At 44.4% G+C, this 27,007-nt stretch overlaps 1 protein-coding gene across 1 annotated transcript in view; it reads right to left on the bottom strand.

The window, feature by feature from the left end:
* Nucleotides 1-4,571: 4,571 nt before the first annotated feature.
* Nucleotides 4,572-27,007, bottom strand: part of slc2a15a (solute carrier family 2 member 15a) — a 36,976-nt gene continuing 14,540 nt past the window's right edge. The window contains exons 5-12 of the mRNA XM_054797663.1: nucleotides 22,295-22,440; nucleotides 21,985-22,117; nucleotides 14,390-14,577; nucleotides 13,295-13,405; nucleotides 13,109-13,210; nucleotides 12,234-12,309; nucleotides 10,421-10,548; nucleotides 4,572-7,839 (exon numbers count right to left, since the gene is read on the bottom strand). Coding sequence (XP_054653638.1) covers nucleotides 7,585-7,839; nucleotides 10,421-10,548; nucleotides 12,234-12,309; nucleotides 13,109-13,210; nucleotides 13,295-13,405; nucleotides 14,390-14,577; nucleotides 21,985-22,117; nucleotides 22,295-22,440 — 1,139 coding nt within the window. The 3' untranslated portion in view covers nucleotides 4,572-7,584. The remainder of the gene's footprint in view (nucleotides 7,840-10,420; nucleotides 10,549-12,233; nucleotides 12,310-13,108; nucleotides 13,211-13,294; nucleotides 13,406-14,389; nucleotides 14,578-21,984; nucleotides 22,118-22,294; nucleotides 22,441-27,007) is intronic.

Raw genomic sequence — 27,007 nt, 5'->3', positions numbered from 1 at the left:
TATTAGAATAATATATATATTATACTTATTATTTATTATACATCAGGGTGGTGGTTACCGGAGGCGAGTTGGGTGACAAATGCAGTGAATTTTATTTTGTGCTCTGCATGGATTTGCTGTGCAGGGAATGCTGGTACAGTTTGTGCCCCTTCCAGTTTCTGGATGACCTGCTGTACCTCCTGAACCACCGCCACCCGGGTACGTAGTGTGCTGCATGTCAGGGGTTGTCAGGGGCGGATGTAGCTTTTTTGAAAAGGGGGGGTGAGGCCGTATGCCGAGGTGCTGGAAATGTAGCGGGGGGTGTGTTTTTACAATTAGACCTCATTTCCTGCAATCTGGTGATATCTGAGGCCAATTTTATGTCCTTAATTTCAAGAGTTTGTTGTTATTTTTATCCTTGGAATATATCGTTTAAGCCAAAACATTCTATTTATAAAATGACCGGTACTAGGAGAAACCCATTTTAGCTCAATTTCCTGAAATATTTTCCAATTTGAAGAAGCTGTACATTCCGAGGATTTGAGTATAATTTTATGTCACTGGGGATCGCTTTTCTGGTTCATTTTCATTGAGAATAGACAACAGTTTTCCTTATAGTCATGATGCCAGAACCTTTATTTTGCACCTCCACCTGAATAGCCATGTACAGCACACGTTCAATGTCCAATGTCAATGATCAGCCTGACAGTGGCTTCAGGAATAGCATGCGTCGCGGTTGCATTCTGGCATATGCGTCCACCACGCGCCCAGAATTCAGAATTCAGATGCATGTCAGATGCATGGGTGCCTCAAAACGGGGGGGGGGGGGAGACCTCTTTGGGACCACAGACCCCTTACAGGAAATATGTTTTTTTCAAGGACCCCTTGTAATTTGTAGCACAAATCAGCCATTTCAACAGGACATCTTGGGAACACTTTCCATTTCAAACGTAAATCGTAATACTTTGGAACTGTTTGACGGTCATTTTCAAGAAAATGGAAAGTAACACAGCAGGAAGAGTCGAAATGAAACCACTTCATTGAAAAATGATGTTTTCATTATTATTGTTCTATGTTTATTGTACCGTCCTGATCAAAATTGTTTAAAAATTACATTTTGCACCGTTGGATCTTAACTCATTCAATCCCAGCCATTCTTCAAAATTCAACCCCTTCAGTCGCGGCCATTTTAGACCATTTTGACTGCTCTTTCACGGCACACAGAATATTGTGTTCTATGGCTACATAAACATGGAACCTACCAAAAGAAACATTAGACTCCCGTCTTTTGTGAGAAAGACGGGAGCCTTGCTTGCCATCTGGCCATCGGGAGTCTGGCCTTGCTCTTGCTATTGCGTAATATATTATATAATCATATAATAAAACCTCAAAAACGAATGTTCATTTTAGGTGCACAAAACAGCACAAAAGAATGAGACTGTTTTGGTTTCGTTTGGTGCAAATGGGGGTCTGCGTGAACTTTGGTTGACCTATAAAAGAAACTGTAATAACTCAAAAACGAAAGCAGCACAAATGCTCATTTTAATTGCACAAAAAAGCACAACCAGAGTTCTGTGTGGGGGGGGGGCAACTTCACCGTGTTTGGTTGAGTGCGGTTGCCGGAAGGAAGCGTCCTCGACGTGGCGTCACTGCCAAGATGGCGGCAGATCAGAATACCGATAATCCCAACTTCAGTTCACTCGTATTTCACGGTTGTTTACTTGCGATATGACAAAAATGTTATTAAGTGAGTGCTTTCATTTTGTTTTTGCTTTTCACAAACCTTTTTTGGTGTTATGACAACTTTAAAGCCTCTTAAAAAGAAAATCAGTTGGTTGGGCTTAGGGCTGCCGTGTGCGTGTACAAGGACACTACTGAATTTGTTAGTTTAGTGTTTTGTTTTACGACCTGATTCATGACAAATGCTGCTCTCTGACTGCACATTTCTCCATGTAAGTGCTTTGAATTGCCCTCTGGTTTTAGAAAGATCTGTTACGTTCAGGTGACGTTCTCTTAGTTACGTGCATTTATTGACACTGATCAGTTACCATAACAACACTGTCATTGTAACACTTCAATACCCCACATGCAGTACACCAACTTGCTTTAATATGCACAGACGTGGCTTAGTTAGTTTAGTTAGGGCACTACAGTATTAAATGGTTAATCATTACCTTCTGACCCTCACAACAACTTGACGTTCCCACACACACACACACAAAATGATGAAAGTGAAATGCGTGCATAGACGTTGCGGAAGAAAAGCAGCAATCAACATGTGAGTGACTTTAATGATCTGGGAGGATAAACATGTAAGGAGTGGAAATAACACCCATGCTTATTGGGCGTACTCATTAGCATAGCAATGAGCATACTAATTAGCATACTTGCATGTCAGCTCGTGTCTGCTGCTTCAGGAAAGACCGCAGTGATTAACATTCCTACAGATACTATATTGATGGGCCAAGAATTCAAACATCCAGTAGCAATAAACGATAAACTATGACATTATCGATCGAAAAAGAAACACATGATGCTCATATGTGATGTGCAGCTGATGTTTTCATGTCAGCGTGAACAGAACAGAAGCTAGTTCGCATGTACTGTAGATATAAATCGGATAAAAGTGAAACGTATATGGATGTGTGGTGTATTCAGGAGGCGCCGGACAAAGTGGGAAATATCAGCTGGTAAGGAAAAAAAATATCATCAGCGAAGCATAATGTCAGTGGAACATGTATGCCGTCCATTTTACCTGCATTATCACTGACTTATGGTGAATGAGATGCCTTTTCTGCAGGAAAAAACGGACTTTGAGAAAAAAAAAAAATTCACCAAAAATCTGTGAATGGCGAGGTCATGGATGCGGAATTACAAATATACACTTTGTTTTTTTGCATTTGTACACTAGTTTTTTTGTTCAACTGTATTTCTACAAAATGTCACAAGCCAATAAAAACAAGCTCCGAGCCACAAATGGGCGCCGGGCCACACGTTGGACCTCGCTGATGTCAGAAACATGGTAGATGATTCCCAGCACACGCACTGGATGATGCTGCACCTCACGTGCAGTGATACTCGTGTTTGGGATGTTAAAACTATATTAGACATGTGAAGTTGTTGCATGGAGTGCAATCGAATGTTGCAAATCACATTGAGGATGTTATTTGCTACTATTACAATTGAGTACATGAAAATTTCAATTCCTAAAAATAAGCATTTTTGTCTGTGTCCACGCCGCAGACTACCGGTCTCCAAAGTGCGCTGCGGGGGCCATTTTTAGCCCATAGATAGCCCTGCACGGCGAGGCGGTGCTAACGTGTAAGGAATAGGGCGCTTAGCCTGTAAGACATTCCGCCATAAAACACTTCCAGACGGTAGCAGGAACGTGCCAGATTCTTCATCTACCTGCCAGGACCTTTCCACGTGCGCCATACACACACAGGACACGTAGAGAGACAACTAAGCTCTGCTAATCAGTAAATAAGCACTTTTATATTTTTGCAACTAGGCGGCACCTTTTCCATGTTTCTCTAGGAATCATCAGTTTGGTGTAACACTGTAACACTCGCTTAAGCGATATTGTGAAAATGAAATACTGTTTATCAGCCAGACGCCATGCTTGTCATGCGACACATGATGCAACACTGCCCCCTGCTGGTGGAAACTGGTGGAACACTCCCAATCTGGCAAACTACACATTTTTCATTGCTTATGTTTGCACATTTTCCATTCTTCATCCTTTTCATGCTTGTGTGTAATGAACTCACTCACCGCACGTTCCAAGCTGGCTGATCTGAACTGGGGAACATCACAGCCCCGGTATGGTGCCAGCTGGTCCCAGTGCAGGGCAACCCTACTGCCTCTCAGGGGGATTGCAACTCCCTCCCACACCTGCTCAAGCATTTTGGCCTGCCTGGCGGATTCCCAAACGCCAACCCTGCTGCGTCCGGACCTCCCGGTCCAACATTAACAGGTCAGTTGAACTCTGAACGGCTGAATGGTCATCAGCAGGGCTATGGGCTCGATAGCGTTGCCCCCCCCCCTTCTGAGGACGGGTCCTCTTTGGGGCAAGCGGACTCCGCCCATGTCAAAACTGGCTGCTCCAATGTCGGTGGTGTCGCCCCCTCTCTGGGGATGGGTGCCCTTTGGGCGAGCGAACTCTGTTCGCGTCAACGACGGCTGCTGTGGTGACGATGGCAGCGCCGACCCGCGTGGGCTGGATGTGGTTGGACTGTGTGCTAGGATGTGTGGAGTTGTCCGTGGACGCTGCTGCAGTCTGTTGAGTGGGGACAATGAGCTTCACGTGCAAAGATAGTTCAAAAATAATTGAACGTACTGTTCACCTGTCGACTATAAGACACATATACACAAACAACCTTACAAACTCACACTTATGCACAATTCCACTATTTAATGAACATACTGTAATATAACCACTACTCCAAAGCACGCACACACACACACACACACACACACACCATTCACATAATAAACCATATCATTTAAACGCAATTCTTAAATACTTCAAACATATTTTTAATATTCAAAGAAACAAAAACATTTCAGTTTGCTTACTGTACAGCTCTACATACAAGTACTCATAATGATAAAGTGTATATATTGTATATAGTGTACTTATATTCAGTCACAAATGAGCTCATTAAGTAATATGACTTTACATTATATAACACTGAAAATACAGATAATTACCTGAAAGGGATAGTTTGGATTTTTTGACATGAAGTTGTATGACATCGCCATCGGCAGTGTCGTGCATCAACAGTGACTTCCCCCTCCCCACCAAATTGGTCCCCTAAGTCTCAAAACAATACGTGTTCAAAAGAGGAACTACGTTCCTTATCACCAAAATCCGACCAGAACTGGACTTAGGGGACCAATTGGGGGGTAAATCCCTGTTGATGCGCTACACTGCTGATGGGAATGTCATACAACTTCATGTCAACCAATCCAAACTATCCCTTTGATAAAATAAGCAATACTTAAAAAAGTTACTACTTGAATGTGATCTAATTGATATCAACTGCATTTCAATTGCACACACCCATTGTCAGACAAGCAATTCATTTGCAGAGTCAGTCGATACATATGGATATCATCCACACAAATTGATATTGTCAATACATATGGATATCATCCACACGTGGGGTATGTGCCGCTACAACGGCAGTTTACAATCATTTGGTTTGGATTGCTGACATGTGTAAACTGTTTGTTGTCATCATTGGCTTCCTGTCATTCACAACACACTTACACTTTACTGATGTTTCAACTAGGGATGGCCCAATACGACACCCAGGATCGGTATCGGCCCCGTAATGGCCAAATTTACTGTACTGGATATCGTAAAGAAATCGTAGAACCTCTGCGAGCCGATGCAACAGCCCAAACTATCACGTAAATGTTCAATTTAACGTCGCATAACGTTCCGTAGATGAAGCGCCTGTAACGCATTGCAGCATGGTAGTTAGCTGACGCAGTTGTTAGCGTAAGTCAATTAGCCTAGCGCCACTGTCACGTCTGCGTGTATGCAGAGTTGTTCCACTCAACCAGTGCTAAAAAGGAAACAGTCATTAAGCACTGCCTCCATTATATTCATATCTATTTTTATTATGCATGACAGGAGGAGCAGACTTACGTAGGCAGGTGTTGTGCTCAAACAGATATACAGTATACTATTATTTGTTTGTTAAGTTATGTTATTTTTGCTTTGTCATTCAGGTATAATATAGGCCGCATTGTGCGTGAAGTACCTCACTGTACACTGGAATTACAATTCCGTTTTCATCCACTTATTTTGAATCTTTGAAAGGTGCTGCTGGGTCTGGTGGCCAATCAAAAATGCTATTAAAAGCTACTGTATGTGTGTTTACAATACACAGTACACCAGGTCCCCAACTAACGAACACAATTGGTTCCAGACGACCGTTCGCAAGTCGATTTGTTCGTAAGTCCAACAAAAGGTAATATTACCAATGATATAGGTACTACATGTATGTGTATACATATACAGTATATGTGTATAGATGTAAATATGAGTTTGGATGCAGTAGTAATATTAAACGAGGATTATTAATGAAAAAACAATAATAAAAGTGATATAATAATACGTAATGATAAATGTTATTTACCTTTGAAGAGGAGTGGTCGAGCATACGTCGTTGTGGTGGAGAAGGAGGAGGAGATATTGAAAAAAAGGACAACTGGTCGTCTTCGTTAGACTCTTCTAAAAGAGGTAGTGTTCTGTGGGTGGTGTAGAATTAAGCAGGCCTATTAACTCTTCATAAACTTTAATCACACGCTCTGCCTGGGTTGCATCATACAGCTACAATGTAGCTTTACATTTCTCCTTTACACTCTCTCCCCACCTTCTTCCTCTACCTGTTGGTCCCATTAGCATTGTCACAGTGCCCTCTACTGGTCAAGCATGTAGCAGTATAAATATGGAGTTACTACAAGGCAAAATACATGAAAATATAGACCAGTCAGCTTGCGTTCGTATCCCCGAATGTTCGCAAGTCGAATGCTCATAAGTTGGGACCTAGTGTATACGCATTGTGGCATAATTGCACAGCTTGGGTTGTTTTATTTAATTTGATAAATATAAAGACATTTAATACCATTACCATGTTTCCCGGACTATAAGTCGCTCCGGAGTATAAGTCGCAACGGCCAAAAAATGCACAATGAATAAGAAAAAAAAAACTGAGTAAGTCGCACTGGATTATAAGTCACATTTTTGGGGGTAATTTATTTTATAAAATCAGAAACCAAGAACAGACATTTCATCTTGAAAGGCAAGTTAGAGGAATAATAAAATGGAGAACAACAGGCTAAGTAGGCATCTGATAACGTAATGCGAATAGGTGGTATGTTAACGAAGCATATTCACGGTTATTCAGATAACTACAGCCTAAACAACATAACATAACTTGTTTACTTGCAGCTTGTAATCTGCAGAATCTGATTTTTTTTGGGGGGTCATTTGTGTTCCGTCTTTCTCTTTATAAGTTGATGTTTGCATTGTAAATGTTCAGTGGTACAGGATAGGAGTAGGTGATAGGAGTAGCAGACACCGGCACACAAGCCTAGAGCACCCTCTCGTGGCTGTCAGTGTGAAAAACAACATATATAAGTCACTCCGGAGTATAAGTCACAGGACCAGCCAAACCATGCAAAAAAGTGCGAATTATAGTCCGGAAAATACGGTACTAATTGAATTTAAATTGAATGTCTTCCTTTGCGCGAGCAGAATATTGGTTGCAGTTTGAACATTTCTACATGCATACAAATATTACTATCACAAGAAAAGATAAAATAAAGTATTAGACTGGTATCGGTATCGGCAGATATACAATTGGACATCGGGCCATCCTTAGTTTGAATGCAACTCTTACTTTATCCTTAAGTGGATTACAAGGGTCTGAGGTTTACGCACACCAGTAGTAGATAGCATAGAGTACTTTCAGCAATGTTTTGAACCTGAGTGGATATGCGAAAGAAACCTCCAGCTTGAAACAAATACAGTATGGAGATTGATGAGCACTCTAGTAGTTTGGATTGGAGCAAACACCGGAACATTTGTTAAGGTGACGAGGAAGAGCTGTCAAACTCCAAAGGAGCAGCTTTGAGCACTCCATAGCCGTTCATCTTCTTCAGTTTCATCTGATCCACAAGAAGAAGGCACTGGGTCTCCAGAACAGGTTCTTTCTTGGAGAACAAGCGGCTGATCTCCATGAAAGTCTTGTTTTTGGTTTCGGGTATGACGGCATAGACGTAGACGGCCACAGACAGACAAATGCTGGCGAATACCAAGTAGCAGTAAGACCCAGCTGACATCTGGTTGGATGAAAGAGACAACAATGACTTCATCTGGTGGTACACCAGTACTAAGCAACGTTGGAATACAGGAAAAGGTTGGAAATCTACTCTGCTGTCAGTGAAATGGGAGAAGATGTGATGCAAACGTCGTGGCTTGGACAAAGAGGGCAATTCAAGTCAAAAGTGAGTTGGTATTAGGACATTAAGAATACACCGAGTGACTTGAAGGAAGTCATAAAAGTTTATGTAATGTAATCTCAGTGAATAAAATGAAGATACATAGTGGTTTAAAAGAACAGATTGTACAACATTTTGTTGATATTATTAACTTAAACTGCATAAAAATTGCCATAAATTGTCATTCGGCCCAAATAAGATAATTGGTCACTCAGGACTGTCTGGTAATCAGTAGATTTCGCTAGCGTGTAAACATATTCCAGGCCTTAGAGAGGCAATCGGCAATTTGAACTCATGCTGCTGTTATGGACGACAATACGTTCAATGATAGCTAATGTTAGTAGCTATCATAGTAGCTATCAAATCACTATCATTAGCTGACAACAAATCTGACAGCACCTTTAACTGCAGGTTTCAGGATTTAGAGGATCTGTCACATTCCATTTTTTTTTCCTTTTATTTTGTATTTCTCCCCCTTCGAGTAGTTTCTTTTGATATTTTCTCCCCAGATTTCCTTGGACCAATGAGTGGTGCTGTTAGCACAGAGGCTGCAGCAGGAAGATTCCGGATTATTCCTATTTCACATTTTCCGTGCTACAATTGTCCCTCTTTTATCACGGTTAATTGGTTCCAGTAGGATTCAATATTAATAAATGGAATATTTTTGTAGTTTTGTGACTTTCTAAATACAATTTTTACTATGACTAGAGCCCTGCAGACATGAAATAAGACCCCTATAGTCTTGGAGACGCCTTTGGAGACGGCTTATTGTAGGGAAATGAACATTCAATACACGAGCAACAACTCTGGTTGACATTCCTGCTGTCAGCATTCCAATTGCACGCTCCCTCAAATCTTGTGACATCTGTGGCATTGTGCTGTGTGATAAAACTGCACATTTCAGAGTGGCCTTTTATTGTGGGCAGTCTAAGGCACACTAATCATGGTGTCTGATCAGCATCTTCATATGGCACACCTGTGAGGTGGGATGGATTATCTCAGCAAAGGAGAAGTGCTCACTATCACATATTTAGGCAGATTTGTGAACAATATTTGAGAGAAATGGTGATATTGTGTATGTGGAAAAAGTTTTAGATCTTTGAGTTCATCTCATAAAAAATGGGAGCAAAAACAAAAGTGTTGTGTTTATATTTTTGTTGAGTGTATATACTGTACATACATGTATACACACACACACACACACACACACACATTAGGGCTGTCAATGATTCAAATATTCAATCATGATTAATCACATTTTGTCCATAGTTAACTCATTTAATCACAGAAGTTTTTTAAATCAATAATAAGTAGGGTTGTAAATCTCTTTGCGGTAAACAATTCGATACGCATTTACATAGACGGATTAAGATAAAATTTTAAAATTATATATTTTAAAAACAGAACGATTCGGTACAGTGTACAAATGATATGATTCGATTCGATTCAACGGTTACATGCTGATCTAGACATTCATCTTACAATATAAAATAAAGAAGCCAATTTTATAAAAGTGTCATTCGTAAAGTATTTTCAATTGTGTGAAAGAGCACATCATAGCTCTAAGCATGCTGTAAGGGAGGGGGTCCCCAACCACCGGGCCGCAGGAAACGTTCAGATGCAGTGATAACAACAACAAAAAAAAAAGGACTTGAAAAAATAAATAATAAAATAAATACCTACATTTAATTTTATGTAAAGGGATTTAAATTTGGGCCATTATTTTATTTAATGTTTTAAAAAACATTTCAAAAGCAACTGCATTGATTTGTGACTTAGTTTCATTAAAAAGCCTGTCCAGTCATATTTTTTCATTGTACTTTCCCGAAAAATACTGTTAAAATCTTGTCTCACGTGGTTTTTGTACGCCCAATCTCATGTATGATCTCGTCTCGTGAGCTGAGTATCTCGTCACACAGCGCTTCAGGATTATTGCGCTCTTTGTGAGAAAGAACGCCATTAAAGACTTAAAGAGTTTTTGCCAACTCTCCCTGTCTCTGCATCCGGGGTTCAATCCATAACCCAAACGCTGTAAACATCACAATTCAACATTTCAGTCTTCTTCAAAGTTGAAAGGAATTCTGACCTCAGGACCCATTCATTTGGAATCACATCCAACCGAAGCTGGGGAAACGGATGAAAAGTAAAACTCTACTAGTTTAAATGTTTAACCAGTTGTCTTCCAAGTTGTAGGATGATAGCGTATGCAGGATGTGAGGCCTCCTGTCAGACACTGCGGCCACTAACATCTGAGATCGGGTTGGTATTTTGATATTACAACCTTGTCAGCTGTCATGTCCAATCAGACTGCTGAGGTCGCTGAAGTTAGCATCTTTGTTCTCACGTTTCTGTCAGTAAGTATTTTTAAACAACCTTTTAAAAACTACTACTGCTTTCTGTGTTTCTTTAAAGGTGCTTTTACCTGTAAGAAGGGGAAAACAAATCCCACAGTGAAGTTGGACAGCCAGTTGAGGGATCCTCCCACTATGTAGGCTGCTGGACGGTGGGACTGTTTAAAGAGCTCTGCTGTGACCAAGAAGGGAACCCCAGCTACAAAAGGCAAAAACCATCATGTCAGAGTTATTGTGTTGCTGACGTGTGTCACCATCCTTTCTTAAAAATGCTGTCTCCAAAATGATGGTTGCATGATCAGCTGCAAACTTCTAAAACTATTTCTGAATCCATGACTTGAGTATAACGGCTTAATCCTAATAATATAGCAAAACCCTTTCAGACCAAACCATAATATTCACAAGGACGGATGGAACGTGACATCGACAGGTGGATTGGTGCGGCGTCTGCAGTGATGCAGACTCTGCATCCGTTCATTGTGGTGAAGAGGGAGCTGAGCCAAAAGGCAAAAACCTCCCAATTAACTGGTCAATCTCTGTTCAAGATCACAGGTACAAGCGGACAAAATGATTTTCCCCCGTAGGGTGGTTGGACGCTCCCTTAGACATAAGGTGAGCAGCATTGTCATCTGGCAGAAACTTGGAGTAGAACCGCTGCTCCTCCGCATTGAGAGGAGCCAGACGAGATGGCTCAGGCATCTGGTCAGGATGCCACCCGGGTGCCTCTCTGGGGAGGTGTTCAGTGCATGTCCGACCAATAGGAGGCCTTGGGGAAGACACACGGCACGTTGGAGAGCCAACTGGCCCGGGGACGCCTCCGCAGGGAGGACCCTAAGACGAGAAGCCCAGGCTTCCCCGCAGCCCGACCTCAGATAAGTGGAAGAAGGTGGATGAATGTTTTCATTTTGGGCCAGAAAATGTGGAATTCAGGGAAAATCAGGATTTTTTTTAAAAATGAGGAAAGTAGATAGGATGAATGTTTTGAATGACCACAATGTTTTGATCGAACGGGTGGAGAAATGGCTGCACGGTGGCTTGTTGGCCAGTCAGGAGATCAGGAAGATCTGGGTTCCATTCTTCCTTGGGCATCTCTGTGTGGAGTTTGCATGTTCTCCCCGTGCGTGTGTGGGTTTTCTCCGGGTACTCCATCTTCCTCCCACATTCCAAAAACATGCATGTTAGGTTCATTGGAGACTCTAAATTGTCCATAGGTATGAATGTGAGTGTGAATGGTTGTTTGTCTATATGTGCCCTGTGATTGGCTGGCGACCAGTCCAGGGTGTACCCCGCCTCTCGCCCAATGTCAGCTGGGATAGGCCCCAGCATACCCGTGACCCTAGTTAGGACAAGCGGCATAGAAGATGAATGGATGGGTTTAGAAATGTGGAAATCATGCGTTATCAAAAATGTGGAATTTACTGTTTTTACTGTGAATTTGTAAACTGTAACATTGTAAATACCATCATAATTCTAATCGCTCTATAACATTCTAGTAGTATTCTCCTTCTTCGTCTTATATGCAAACTTATTTACAATTGTTTCACTTTTTAACGGAGAGTGATGTTGACCGGAGTCAAATTCTTAATTAAAGCTGATTCTGAAGATTGTGATGTTGGAATGATTTGAATTCTTGAGAAATAGTAGTCGTAAAAGTAGTTGAAAAAGTAGTCAAAACTGGGTCGGAATAAGAATAATAAATAGGGAATTTTGATGAAGGAGAAGAATAAAAAGTATCAGTAGATATGTGTGTGAATGATCTTTTCCTTTTTATCGTTTCCATTTTATTCATCATGCATCCATATACAGTAGATGCTAGTGCATTTATGTTGAGCATCCAATCAACTGCAATAAACGGGCCATACTACTACGATAGCTGATACTTGCCTGGGCCGATACAGAAGCCAGCGATGATGCCAACCACACAGCCAACACTGATATAGCGCATGAAAGGCAGCTGAGTCTGGAGGGAGAGACAATAGTATGTGTGACACAGTCAACATGGGGACATTAGTCATAGTTTAGTTCCTTTTAAACATGCGGAACAACGTTTATAATAAGGAACATACTACGATATTTTCAAAAATAAAAATAGTCAACTTGAGTAGGAAAAAGAAAAGCTGATTTCATCCCACTCTTTCTCCCTGTCTCATCCATTTCCGATAATCAGTTCACTTCCTGTGTTTAACAAAACAAAGTCCCACTGAACTTGACCACTTGAACGCTCCAGTACGCCTCGCCGCCCTCCAGGCACGCAACCCCCATGCTCCAGCCAGGAGCCCGGTCCCCAAAACCCGACCGGAGGTGTTAGCGCTCGTGGTACCTCTGGTCGGGTTTTGAGGACTCGGCCTGGAGAGCGGCACGGGCGTGTTCAGTCGTCAAAATGCGTGCCTGTCGGTCACTCTCTGCGAGGGGAGGGCTCCGATGTAATAATAATTATTTTTTCTAATATTCTCGCGATCGACCGGAAAAGTCCCAAAGATCGACTAGCAGCTTGCGATCGACGGGTTGGTGACCTCTGCTCTAGATGAATCCATCATTGCACTCCGCTTATGGTTGTTTACATTACATATGACTGCATTTAACATGTTTAATGCTATTTATTTATGTCGTAATAACTAACCAGATATACACTGTATTGTGTTGGAATCACACTGCTGTGCAATTCAAAATGTGCATTCAAAAAGGACAGTTTATGTTCACCGATGACCAATGAGTTGGTCTTGAAACGCACGCACGCACACGCACACACGCACTCTCACCTGTAAAAGTAAGGCAAAAGTTATCCCAGCACTGCAGACACCCATCATAGTGAAACCGCCAATCATAAGAGGCTTCCTGCCCAGCTTCTCGATGGTGAAACACTACAAAAGGACATCGGCGTTCATGAAAGGGTGACACAGGTTTTGAGTGGATCAACTCTTCTTCTACAATAAAAGAGTATCTACCCCAATGAGTCCAGCAATGATCTCGATTATTCCGGTTCCTGCCGTCGTGTACGGGATCTCTGGCTCAGGGATTCCTGCGTTCTTAAATATGTCGTTGGTGTAAAACCAGATCTGCCGTGGAAAATGAGATTTGTTTGAACATCAGGTTTTGGATTCATAGTGGATTTCAACAATGTAGCAGAATAGCATCTGTAGCATTTGCAATACATTTTGAATGTGGAATTTGGAGCTACTGGGTCAGACATGGTCTCCATTTGCGGTCTTTAAAAGTGTCCAGATTGTTTCGGACGTGTATTTTTTATTCATGTCCCATTTTCACTTTCACAATGGCTGACAATTGAAACTCTAAAGGTTCATTGGCGACTGTCTAAAGTACATTTCTCAGTACCGGTGCGAGCCGTGCCAGCAAACATATTTTATTGTAGTTCTAAAAGTATGTACAGCCATCCATTGTTTATCACCGATAATTGGTTCCAGACCTGACCATGACGAGTGAATCTGCGCAAAGTAGGATTCCTCATTTATAAATTGAATATGTTCATAGAACATAGAAAAACTGTTTACGACCTTATAAATACGTTTTTTATATATTATTAGAGTCCTCTAGACACAAAATACCAACCCATAGTCCCCTTTACACTCTTAACATAGACATGAGACAAACTCACACGTTAGCTATGGGAGAGTCGCATTCATAGTTCCTGTACTTCCTGCGGTGTCTATTGTCTCATCAATGTAACTTTATTGACGCCTAGACCATTGTAGAATACTACATATCAACTAAATGTGACAGATAAAATGAGACAGAAATTCACATTTTTTATTGCAAATGTTGATCCAGAATTGGAGAAGCAACATCAAGCTAGCAGGAGGGTCTGGAGGGGGAGGTGTGAGCTGTGTATCAAAACAGGCATTTTTGCGGGCATATCAATTACTCGCGTTTATTTTTTTTCCCTCGCCATCCGCTGTAAGACTTGTGGAAGTAACTCATCTGACAGGTGAACGACAAAACATTTCAAAGACGTGGAAGACGAACATGTGAACGCGTGTGAAAAGTGTCTTACTGAAAATATACATTTTGCGAAACCTTCTTACAGCATCAATGCCAGACAGCTGCATGCCGATGTTGATGACCACCACAGTGAGGATCTGCCATCGAACTGTATCGTCAAGAAGTAGATTCCACACTGACAGCGTTTCCACAGACGACAAGGAGCGCTGCTCTTCTTGCATCTCCTCAATCTCAGCCTGGATGTTACAACTGGCCCTGTACCACTTCAGAGCTATGGGAAGAGAACCTGGGTGTCATAAAACAGCACCACACACGGTATCGACTATCCTCTGCTTTGTTATCTTCTCTTTTTCTGGTTTGCTAACCATGTTTACTGTGCTCAAGCATGGTACAGCAAACTACACTTTTTCTGCAAGTGGTGGTATCAGATATCAGGGGTGCGACGATACACACAATTCACGGTTCGGTTCGACACGTTTGTGTTACGGTTCAATATTTTTTCGATACAAGAAATAAAATGACCTCACCTTTTGTAATTTGAATTTTATTGAAATTGCCAACATTTTTCAACACTTTCAGCATGGTGTGGATGTGGGAGGCGGGGCTCAGCGGCTCTGTGTGTTACGATTGGCTAAAGCCAAGAGTACTGGATCCCAATTGCAGAGACGAGTCAGTTCGTGTAACAAAAATTGATTAACAAAAAGGTGACCACAATGTGGAAAAAATACAGAAACACAAAAATGCAAAGTACAACACAAAACTACCCGGACCTAGTCACGGGGAAAAACTAAGACCGAAAGACGCTGCTTGCATGGAAAACAAGCAGGGAAAAAACTGGAAGTAAAGGTGCTGCAAAAAGGGTAGCAGAGAGGAAAAAACAACTGAAAATGCTGCTGAGAACCTAGCAGGTATCGCAGGCAGCAAACTAGCACTCACCACTGCAGAAAAAGGCCTAAAAGGATAAATGCAATAAGCAGAAGAGTACAATTCCAGGAGGAGCAGGTAACAATCTGGCAACGAGTGCAGGTCACACTGCAGCTTAAGAGAGCTGGCTGATAATAGCACACAGGTGTGTCAACTAGCTCCTCCGGATAGACGCGGTGGTGTGCTGCAACACGTGGCAGATAGGGGGCAGCAGAGCAGCACACACAACATGACACTGTGCTTGAGGGCAGATACACTGAGCTTTCAGCACAGAGCTCCATCAGAAGTTGATGAAATAAATACAAAACTGCGTGTACGCACGTGTATTGAACTGTTTAATACAGATACACGTACTGTCACACCCCTGTCAGATATCATAGTACAGATAATCAAAGCCACCATTAAAGACATTTTTTCTATGGGGCCATTAAAGGCACCTATTTGGCAAGGAATTACAGTTTTGCGTTTCCTGTCTCCAGATCACCTAATTACTGGGGGGGGGGAAGCATAAGCTACGGCCACATACACAATCAGTATGTTTGCACAACATTTTGGAGATTAACGTGAATAACAGAAATAATTAGCTCCAATTGTGTGAGTGTACATGGTGTGATGCATGAAGACCCAAAATAGCTGCAAACGAGTAGTAGCAAAAGCTTATCTTCAACATCAGACATAATGAAAATATTGCTTCGAACACGTCTATTTGCGCTCTCACACCAAATTGGTCAACATGAATACATATTCTCGTATCTCTCTTTTGTCGTTTGGCTGCGCTGTTTGGCAAAGTCTGAGCTCCGTAGCAGTTTCAGCCGGATTGACACTGTCACACTCTACGGTGACACAGAAGCAGACACCTGAGCTGGGCGGAGCTACTGGGTTCCTGCACCTGTTCGTCATTAAGTACCCTTTATCATCCTCTCAGCTGCTCCTAGCCAGTGCTGGATTATTGTCTCTGTTTGTTACTGCAACCGCATGTGTTTGTTAGGTTCTGGACTCACCTCCGTTCAGGAACCCTCCAGCTGCCGTCCTGCAGCCCCAGTAGCCCATCCAGCTCCCACGGTAGAGGTGGCCAAAGGTTATTCGTGCCTCCTGAGAAACCACGGTGCCTTTTCTGTTTTTTGTGCGCCGTCGCCTTCAGTTGCTGTTTGTCTCACTATTTGGACTAATTATTATTAAACTCATCTCACTGCTGGAACTCTCCTGTGTCTGCATCCTGGGATTCATCCACATCCCCTTTGCAAGGCGCGACAGAATAATCCAGCCATTCAATGGATCCCGCAGAGCAGGAACATGTGCAGTTTGCCCGCCAAGCCCAGGGCCAGATGCTTTCTCGCCATGAGCAGACGCTGGTGGACCTAACTACCCTGGTCCGAGATATGCACGCCCGCATAACAGGCCCGGCGGCGCTGGAGGATTCCTCCCCGTTGGCCCCGCTCCCCGTGGCACTCCCCACCGCCAGCCAACAGGTCCGGGAACCCAATCTGCCACACCCTACCAGGTATGAAGGGGACTTTGGAGGATGCCGGCTATTCCTACATCACTGCCTCCTCATCTTCAATCAACAACCTCAGACCTTCGCTTCAGACTCTGCCAAGGTGGCCTACATTATTGGCCTGTTATCAGGCCGTGCCGCGAAATGGGCAATGGTGGTTTGCGAGTGCAAACCGGAACTCCTCACCGACTTGCCCAAGTTCATGGAGGAGATAAAGAATGTTTTGACCATCCTATGAGGGAGCGAGAGGCGGGTCTACGGCTCCTGGCATTGCGCCAGGGCTCCGGCTCAGTGGCCGACTATTCAATAACGTTCCGCATTCTGGCTGTGGAGAGCGGCTGGAACGATAAGGCCCTCCGCTGCGTGTTCTACGCCGGCCTCAACTCCCGCATGCAGGACGAGATGGCGTCCCGCGACGAGACCCGCACGCTCGAGGAGCTCATAGCTCTCTCCATCCGGCTGGACGGTCGCTTGCAAGAACGCGCCCGACAACGAGAGAGGCCTCCTCTCAGCGCAACTAGGCTGTCATCCCACGGCCAAGAGTTCCTCCCCCTGCCGCTTCCTGCCCCACTCGCTCGGGAGGTTCAGTCGGAGATCGCCGAGGAGGGGATTCCCATGCAGCTGGGAGCCCACCGACTGTCGGCCACGGAGAGGAGGCGCCGCTTGTCACTACGGCTGTGCCTTTACTGTGGAGCGCCGGACCACTCCATATCGCGCTGCCCCCACCGTCCTCGACCCAGGCGTGCGCCCACGTCGCCGAGCTCCACCCCGGCAGGACAGACTTCACCGCCTCGCCCCGCCTCTACTACTGCCGTGGGCCGCCTGCAGGTCGAAGGTACGCTGTTCTGGGGAAAGGGGGGTTCTTTTCCTATTTGTGCCTTAGTGGACTCAGGAGCAGATGAGAACTTTATTGACAGTGGACTCGTTGAACAGCTTAAGATCCCGCTTGAGCCGGTGGACAGACGCAAAATTGTTCGCTCGCTTGATGGACGCCTCCTTGCGAACGTTACGCATAGAACACACACCGCGTCGCTCCTCCTCTCGGGTAATCATCACGAGGCTATTTCCTTTTTTGTCATCTCCTCTCGTTCCGCTCCCGTCGTTCTTGGTCTTCCTTGGTTGCAACGTCACAGTCCTCTTATTGACTGGTCCACTCTTAAAATTAATAATTGGAGCACTTACTGCCACTCACACTGCTTGCGCTCGGCTTTACCTCCCGTCTCTCTCTCTCACGCTGCTGCGCTCGCGCCCCCTGATCTCTCCCAAGTCCCCAGGGAGTATCACACTCTTAGCGAGGTGTTCAGTGGCGAACGCGCTATGACACTCCCCCCCCACCGCCCGTACGATTGCGCCATTGATCTGCTACCTGGCGCGCCGCTTCCTTCGTCGCGGCTGTATAACATCTCGCTGCCTGAACAGAAATCTCTCGAGGAATACATCTCTTCCTCCCTCGCGGCAGGGCACATTCGACCCTCTTCTTCACCGCTGGCGGCAGGGTTCTTTTTTGTGAAAAAGAAGGATGGCACATTGCGCCCATGTATTGACTTCCGAGCGCTTAACAAGATCACCATCCGCAATAAATATCCTCTTCCCCTCCTTGATGCGGCATTCACACCACTTCATGACGCCGTTATCTTCACAAAATTGGATCTCCGTAATGCTTACCATCTTATCAGAGTTAGAAAAGGTGATGAATGGAAAACTGCCTTCAACACCCCCTTAGGCCACTTCGAGTACTGCGTCATGCCTTTTGGCCTCACCAACGCACCCGCAGTCTTTCAGTGTCTTATTAATGATGTCTTGCGCGACATGTTAGGTCGGTTCGTCTTTGTCTATCTTGATGATATACTTATTTTTTCCTCCTCTTTTGAGCTTCACCGGCAACACGTGCTGCTCGTCCTTCAGCGCCTCCTAGAGAATCGGTTATTTGTCAAGGCTCAAAAATGCACGTTTCACACACCGTCTGTTTCCTTTTTGGGCTTTATTGTGGAGAAGGGGCAGATTAGACCAGATCCTGCTAAGATCCAAGCAGTGGTCGAGTGGCCCACTCCTACATCCAAGAAGCTTCTGCAGAGGTTCCTAGGGTTCGCCAACTTTTACCGGCGCTTTATTCGAGATTTTAGTAAAGTGGCTGAACCTCTGAACAAGCTTACATCCTCTAAGGTGCCATTTTCATGGACTCCTGGCGCCGACTTGGCCTTTAGGAAGCTAAAGAAATTTTTCACCTCCGCTCCTGTCCTGACCCACCCTAACCCCTCTCTCCCTTTTATTGTCGAGGTGGACGCGTCTGACACGGGAGTCGGGGCTGTACTCTCCCAGCGCTCCAGCGTCGATCAGCGGCTGCACCCCTGCGCCTTTTTCTCCAGGCGTCTTTTGCCCGCTGAGCGCAACTATGATGTTGGCAACAGGGAGCTGCTGGCAGTGGTCCTGGCCCTTCAGGAGTGGAGGCACTGGTTGGAAGGGGCATCCCATCCCTTTGTCATTTACACGGACCACAGGAACCTGGCCTACATCCGCTCCGCCCAACGCCTCAATCCGCGCCAGTCACGGTGGGCTCTTTTCCTGACAAGGTTCGACTTCACCCTCACCTACCGCCCCGGGTCGCGCAATGGAAAGCCGGACGCACTTTCTCGGATGTTTGCGCCACCTGTGGAGGATCTCGGCCCCGACTCCATTATTCCTCAGACCCGGATTCTTGGTGCAGTCCAGTGGGACGTGGAGAGGCAAGTCATTGAGGCAACAGGGGATACACACCCACCTACTGGTTGCCCAGCCGGCCGGCTGTTCGTCCCCCGCGCCCTGCGCCCAGAGGTACTATTATGGGGTCACAGCTCTAAGCTTGCTTGCCATCCCGGAGCCAGGCGGACGGCGTTCCTCCTTTCACAGCGTTTTTGGTGGCCCACGCTCCATGCGGATACCAAGCGCTTTGTGGCGGCCTGTTCCATCTGCGCCCGAAGCAAGTCCTCCCACCAGGCCCCAGCGGGTTTCCTGCGACCCCTCCCCATTCCCCCCCGCCCATGGTCACACATCTCAGTGGACTTCGTCACCGGACTCCCCGCATCTAGGGGCTTTACAGTCATCCTGACCATCGTGGACAGGTTTTCTAAATTCACCCATTTTGTCCCCCTCCGTAAGCTTCCCTCCGCCATGCAGACAGCCAAGCTTCTGGTTCAACATGTGGTCCGCCCGCACGGCATCCCCAGCGATATTGTGTCCGATCGGGGGCCACAATTTTCCTCCTCCACCTGGAGGGCCTTCTGTAAGGCCCTGGGGGCCACCGCCAGTCTGTCCTCAGGTTATCACCCCCAGTCCAACGGCCAGACGGAAAGGGTCAACCAAGACCTGGAGGCTACCCTTCGGTGTGTGGCTCATCAAACCCCAACTTCTTGGTCCGTCTTTCTTCCATGGGTGGAGTACTCTCATAACACGCTGGTGTGTTCCTCCACGGGCATGTCGCCATTTCAAGCAGTCTATGGTTTTCAGCCTCCTATATTTTCATCCCAGATGCCAGAAGGTGCCACACCATCACTAACCTCCCACATCCGTCGTATCCACCGGGTCTGGCGCAACACCCGAGCCGCCCTCGCCCGCACTGCCAAACGCAACCAGAGATTGGCCGATCGCCACAGGAAGGCGGCACCCGACTATAAACCGGGACAGAAAGTGTGGCTGTCCTCCCGGGACCTCCCCCTGGCAGTGGAATCCAGGAAACTGGCACCCAGATTTGTCGGCCCATATGAAGTGGTGAAGATGGTGAACCCGGTGTCGGCCCAGTTGAAGATCCCAGCCTCTATCAAGTCCCACCCGGTATACCACGTGTCGCGCCTCAAGCCGGTCACCTCCTGTGAGTTCAGCCCCCCGCCAGTGCCCCCTCCGCCACCTCTGTTGATCGAGGGCCACCCTGCTTTTACTGCCAGAGCCATCCTGGACGCCAGGAGACGGGGCAGGGGTGTACAGTACCTAGTGGACTGGGAGGGATATGGCCCCGAGGACCGGTCATGGGTTGCGCGATCCCTTATCCTCGACCCGTCGCTCCTCACGGAGTTTTACAGTAAGTTCCCGGAAAAACCGGGTGGTCCGCCGGGTGGCGTCCATTGAATGGGGGGGGGAATACTGTCACACTCTACGGTGACACAGAAGCAGACACCTGAGCTGGGCGGAGCTACTGGGTTCCTGCACCTGTTCGTCATTAAGTACCCTTTATCATCCTCTCAGCTGCTCCTAGCCAGTGCTGGATTATTGTCTCTGTTTGTTACTGCAACCGCATGTGTTTGTTAGGTTCTGGACTCACCTCCGTTCAGGAACCCTCCAGCTGCCGTCCTGCAGCCCCAGTAGCCCGTCCAGCTCCCACGGTAGAGGTGGCCAAAGGTTATTCGTGCCTCCTGAGAAACCACGGTGCCTTTTCTGTTTTTTGTGCGCCGTCGCCTTCAGTTGCTGTTTGTCTCACTATTTGGACTAATTATTATTAAACTCATCTCACTGCTGGAACTCTCCTGTGTCTGCATCCTGGGATTCATCCACATCCCCTTTGCAAGGCGTGACAGACACTTCTGAAAATTGTCTTAACCATGGCCGCGGCGCCGCTCTTACTTTGGCATGCGCATGACAGGCTGTGCATGCGTATTCACTAGACAGAAATAGTTTTAAAACCCCTCTGTGTCATGAGCCAGGGTGCTGCTCTGCTGCCACCTAACTGTTTGTCATTGCAGCACACCTTCCAACCCGTGGGAGGAGCAGCCTTGGGCTACTTATACCCTGCTTTACCACTTACCTTTTGCCAGATTGTCTCTTAATGCTACAGTACATGTTCCCTGCCTTTGTCCTGTATTGCTTAGCTTTCTGCTCGTACTCGTATTTTCAGCAGTTATCTTAGTTGTATGTCTTTTGCCTGTTCGACCTTTTGTCTACATTGACTTTTTGTTTCTTGCTGTATTTTTTGATTCCTCCTCCTTTCCGTGTGTGCAGCGGTCTTAGTTCTTTTGTATGTGTTTTTTCCCTTTTTGCTCTGTATCATTTTTGTGTTTTCCACCTTGCGTGATACTTGTAATAAATTTTGTTACACGAAACTTTTTATGTCTCTGCATTCTGGAATCCTATTACCGGCGCTTCGCCACCCCGTGACGCTCTGTGTAGTAGGAGATTTTTTTTTTTACACCGAAAGGGGCAAACGAGTGTTTTTGAAAATATCTGTGTTCGTGTGGACATGGCCTTAGTGTGTGGCAAAGCCATGAAAACGTACAATCAGCAGTTTGCACTGACCTGTGATGGTAGCGTGGACATTGTGCTTCTCAATCAGCAGGTACCTGGGGCTCTCTGGGAACCATGGCAACAGTATCAACTGGATAAATGTTGGTAAAACCACCACAGAAAGGAACAGAGGCCAGTATTCCTCCTGCAAGACATTGAAAAGCCATTCTTTAATGTTATCATGTCATTGATTTATTGGCTCTGCTTCACAACCCATTAACATGCACCACAAACACATGGAGGATAGTTATCAGAATGGAGTCCAACATATTTTCGTCATGTTTTGTTCAGGTAAGAAGAAATGTATGCTTGTACAACATACCTTTCCTAAAAGTTCATGTAATCCGAGGATTTGGGCGGCGAAAACTCCTGTGCCGATAAAGATACTTGGCACCAGCCCCAAAAAGCCCCTGAGGTTCTTGGGCGCGATCTCACCCAGGTACATTGGAACTACACTTAAAGAAATACCTGCAGCATAAACAAAGAAAGAGGGTGGTGACTGCATTTTAATAGTGAATGATCAGCCATGTGTGAATTTTGACAACATGAAAATGCAAACATTTCCACTGGTTCATCTCCTCTTGAAAAATTCATCATGAGATTTGTGCATCACATGCTGTCCCGGTAACGACATACATTGACATCGTTTTCTGATTTTTACAAATGTTATTGACTTAGAAATCGGCTTTTGTTCTACCTTCATGAAACGGTTGTGCAATCAAAACCAAGTATAGGCCGACATAAACTTGGCAGTCTTGTCAAAAATTCTTGAATTTCTTCTAGCGAGAACAAAACTGTTTCTCAAAGTCAGGCTTTCGAAAGAAAGTAGAGTCCAATCACAGCTCCGATCAATACGATATAAGAAAACAATATTATTGTTGCACTTGAAAAAAACAATACTTGCACTTCACGTTTTAACGATCCGTCGAAAGCTTTTGACACTGTTTCATGCAGTTTTAAAATGTAGACTTGTTCAGGTTTATCTCCATTACAACACCCAGTGCATTAAATATGACCGTTATCTTTCAGAACGTGTTACTGTCCACAAGGGGGTACCACAGGGATACGTGTTAGGATCTCTTTTATTTATTATTTATATCAGTGATTCCCTAACTTTTTAAAGTCGCCAGACATTTGATCTGAAGCCACATACCCCCCCACCCATTCCTTCACACTTCAAAACAAAAACAAAAACCACATTAACTTGAAATATTGAGCATGATAAATTGTTTAATTAACTTTATAGTAATTCCAAGTCAAAAATGTGTATGTTGCACGTTTGACATGAGCACTGAGAAATAGATAAGTAATCATCCTACATATGTTTTATTCCAGTCCAATGTTGGCGTCCTTCCGTTTGAATGGCTTGAATGTGAGCTTCACTTTTTCGTCCACTCACGATAGCTACGGTTTAAGTCTGCATATTAATTTAACACCTAATTGTAGGGGGAAAGTGTAACAATCGTGATAAAGCAGTAGCCGAAGTACAAAAGTACATACAACCAACAATAAAGCCTCATTTTCGGGGGAATCCCAGTGATAGGTTTTCACCGTTGCACCGTGCGGGGATTGAAACACCATCAGAAATGAAATCTTCAAGATGAAACACTCTTAATGCACAAAATAATAATAAAATCAAACTCACGTATTTGTTCATATAATGCACACAGAGCAGTGAACAACTTCATGCGCTGTCTCCTTTCTGCTCCTTCTCCTTGCGCCATTTGGCGTTCAGGCACACTAATTGTGAGTGTTAGGGGCTTATTGTTTTTCATTTTTATTCACATACCCCCAATGATAATTGGTGTACCCCTGGGGGTGCGCGTACTCCACTTTGGGAACCTAGGATTTACAGTATATGAACTCATTCAATACCAAAGACGTATTTATAAGTTTTTATAGTCCCGAACACCCGATCCCAACAACGTATTTTTACGTCTTTTAGGGGTTTTTTTTGCGTGAGAGGCAAAAAGAGGTGATGACGCAACTCTCCAGTAATGGCTTTCACTTCAGAGCAATTTTAAGCCATAAAAACGGCCACATTTGATAAGAGCTAGGCAGAGATCATGTGAATGGAAACAAATCACACATGACAGGAAGGAGGAAGCGTAGCGTGCAGAAGGCTACGCATCTGAGGGAAATTTTAACACATGCACACGCACGCATGCATGCACACACACATAGTTCAGTTAGTTCATTTCCAAATTTGAAAACTGTAAATAGTTCATGGTGTTATATTTGTAAATAAACAGTTGTTTTGATGTAAATCAAACCCTTTTTTGTGTTGTTTAGATATTTGTGCTGTCACAAACGCAAAACATATTTGTGTCAAAGTGAAAGTTCTGCTTGAAATGTATCTTTTCACAAAAAGCTGTTTTTCTCTCTTTTTTTAGTCAGGAACTGATATTTTCCTGAAACTTACCTATGTTCTACTGCTGATTACTAAAGAACGGAAAAAGGTAGAAACAAACTCTTTTTTCTGATGAAAAACAGGAGTCCAATCTTTCTTTTGGTAGGTTCCATGTTTATATAGCCATAGAACACAATATTCTGTGTGCCTTGAAAGATCATTCAAAATGGTCTAAAATGGCCAGTACGTTTGAAAAGTGGCTGGGATTGAATGAGTTAATGTCTTGGGTCTTAATGTGCCTGAAGCTAACATGCATATCGCAAAAAGCTTTTTCTGTTGTCCAGCAATCACTTGGTCAACCGAAACGAGCCTTTAATGCTGATAAAACTCAACTGATGTTGTTTTCCAACTCAGAGAAGGTGCCTCAGACAATCCCACCAGCGTCCCCGCTAAACCGAAGCATTATGGAGGCGGTTCATGTGCATAAAGATCTTGTTGTTTTAGTTGACGATTCCCTCACTTTCAAATCGCATGTTGAAAACATGGTGACAAAGCTAAAACTAAAATTGGGGTTCTCCTTTCAAAATAAGTATTTTTTTCTTTCCCTAGCCTCTGCAACTTTCCTTTCTATGTTAGACTATGGAGATCTGTTTTATATGAATGCTTCGTCTAAGTGTCTTTTCATGGTTGACACAGTTTATCATGCATTACTGTGGTTCATTACTAACTGTAAAGCCACGACACATCACTGTGAGTTGTATTCTTGGGTGGGGTGGCCTGCTCTCTCCACTCGGAGGTTGAGACATTGGTATATTTTTATCTACAAGGCCATACTTGAACTAATGCCCTCTGACTTTTGTCATTTAATCCAATGTTGACCCTTGCACTCTACGGTCAAATGGTTGCCTGTTGCTCTCTGGGCCATATGCCCGCAGAGAACTGGTCAAAGAGCTTTTGTGTTTTCTGCACCTCATGCATGGAATATGTTGCAAAAGGACTGGCAGCTGGCTGACTTGATTTCTTTGAATGCTTTTAAATCGAAAACCGTACAAGAGACTACATCAATAGCCTGTACTTGTTTTTGATTATGTTCCATCATGCATGTGTTTTGTCTGAGTGATGTACTGTGGACTATGTGAGTTTGTGTTTTGTTTGTTCTGCTGCGTTCTCTTGGCCAGGACTCCCTCGTAAAACAGGTTCTTAGCCTCAGTGGGACTTTTCTGGTTAAATAAAGGTTGAATACTTTTTTTTTAACTTAACCACATCTCATGGTAGTCTGAAACTACATCGGTTATATTGTAGTTTTATTTTTTATGGTAGGTTTATTTTAACAGAGAGGTGTAAAAAAATAAGAAAAATACCCTTAAATAAAGATGAAAAATTATATTAAAATGATCTGAAAGCATCATTTCAGTCAATGAAATACAATTTCATGAGTTAGTATTAGACTGAGGTAAATAAGTGCGTCATGACAACACAGAAGTTGGTTGAGTAGTTGGTGTAGAAAGAAGAAGTCAGATGTTTCTTGTAGTTGCTCATCAGGATTGCGGCACATCTCATCTCCAAAGCAGAATGTTTCCACTTCCATCTGAGCAGTGGCAGAGCTACGGGGTGGCCAGTCTCAGGTCACTCTCCAGCCACCCCACTGGCCATCCAGACAACTCAGGTATCAACTTATTGCCACCCCTATGTGAGCAATGGTCTCACCTTGGCCACCCCAATGAAACATTGGGGCATATAAGGGGGTAAAGTTAGGAGAATTCCAAGGTCCCCTGACCATCTCTTTCAAGGGGCCCTGAATTAATGGCTGCACCCATGCTATTGGCTATATGCTGTCGGCGAACCCAGTGTCTTCCACTGCTGGTCATCTCATCCGAAGAATTCAAATCATTTTCGGGTTATTTGCTTAGCCTTGTGACAGTCACGCAGCGTTTTGGCTGCGTTAGCTGTTGACTGATGATCACACCGTGAGCCAAGGCTTGTGTTGCTAGGTAAGTTCCACACAGCAGACATGTTTGTTTTGTTTGGCACGCCTGTGCAGTGTGAAGGAAAGTGGGAGGAGGAGGCTACCCAAGACACTACACGACACGCAGGCATCGCTGCAATAGTACGAGCCACAGGTGATCGGCTTTTGTGATCACGTGCTTTTCACTGAAATCAGCCAATACTGATTGGTGGCCAATCTATCGGAGCATCCCTAGTCTGTACATGTGTCTTTTTGACCACCCTAGCACCAGAACACTTTTACTGAAACACACATGAGCACCAGTCTTAATTATGTCTTAAATGGCTTTTTTTCTTTTATTATGTCTATTATATCGGGTAATAGGAGTGAAAAGGTGACTATATGGGTGTTATTTTATGTTTACAAGGCTCGAGTAATGTTAAAAAGTGTATACAGAAGGTCCTAAACAAGTTTTCTATGCTCTAATTCACTTATCACATTCAACTAATTCACTTATCACAGTCAGAAACCAATTAACCGTGATAAACGAGGGATTACTGTACAGTATTTATTCTCCACATTCTTCTCCTTAACTCCTTGGCACTTTCTGATCACACACACACACACACACACACACACACACACACACACCCCTATTCATGACATACATTCCACAACAGCCTGGGTAACGTCTCCCCGTACTGCATGACTAAGCAGGTTGGTAGAGGATCAAATGCTTC

The sequence above is a fragment of the Dunckerocampus dactyliophorus genome, chromosome 13 (assembly GCF_027744805.1).
Source record: "Dunckerocampus dactyliophorus isolate RoL2022-P2 chromosome 13, RoL_Ddac_1.1, whole genome shotgun sequence".
NCBI classification, from domain to species: Eukaryota; Metazoa; Chordata; class Actinopteri; order Syngnathiformes; family Syngnathidae; genus Dunckerocampus; species Dunckerocampus dactyliophorus.
Note: the sequence above shows the minus strand (reverse complement) of the source record. Positions and strands in the feature narration are given on the sequence as shown.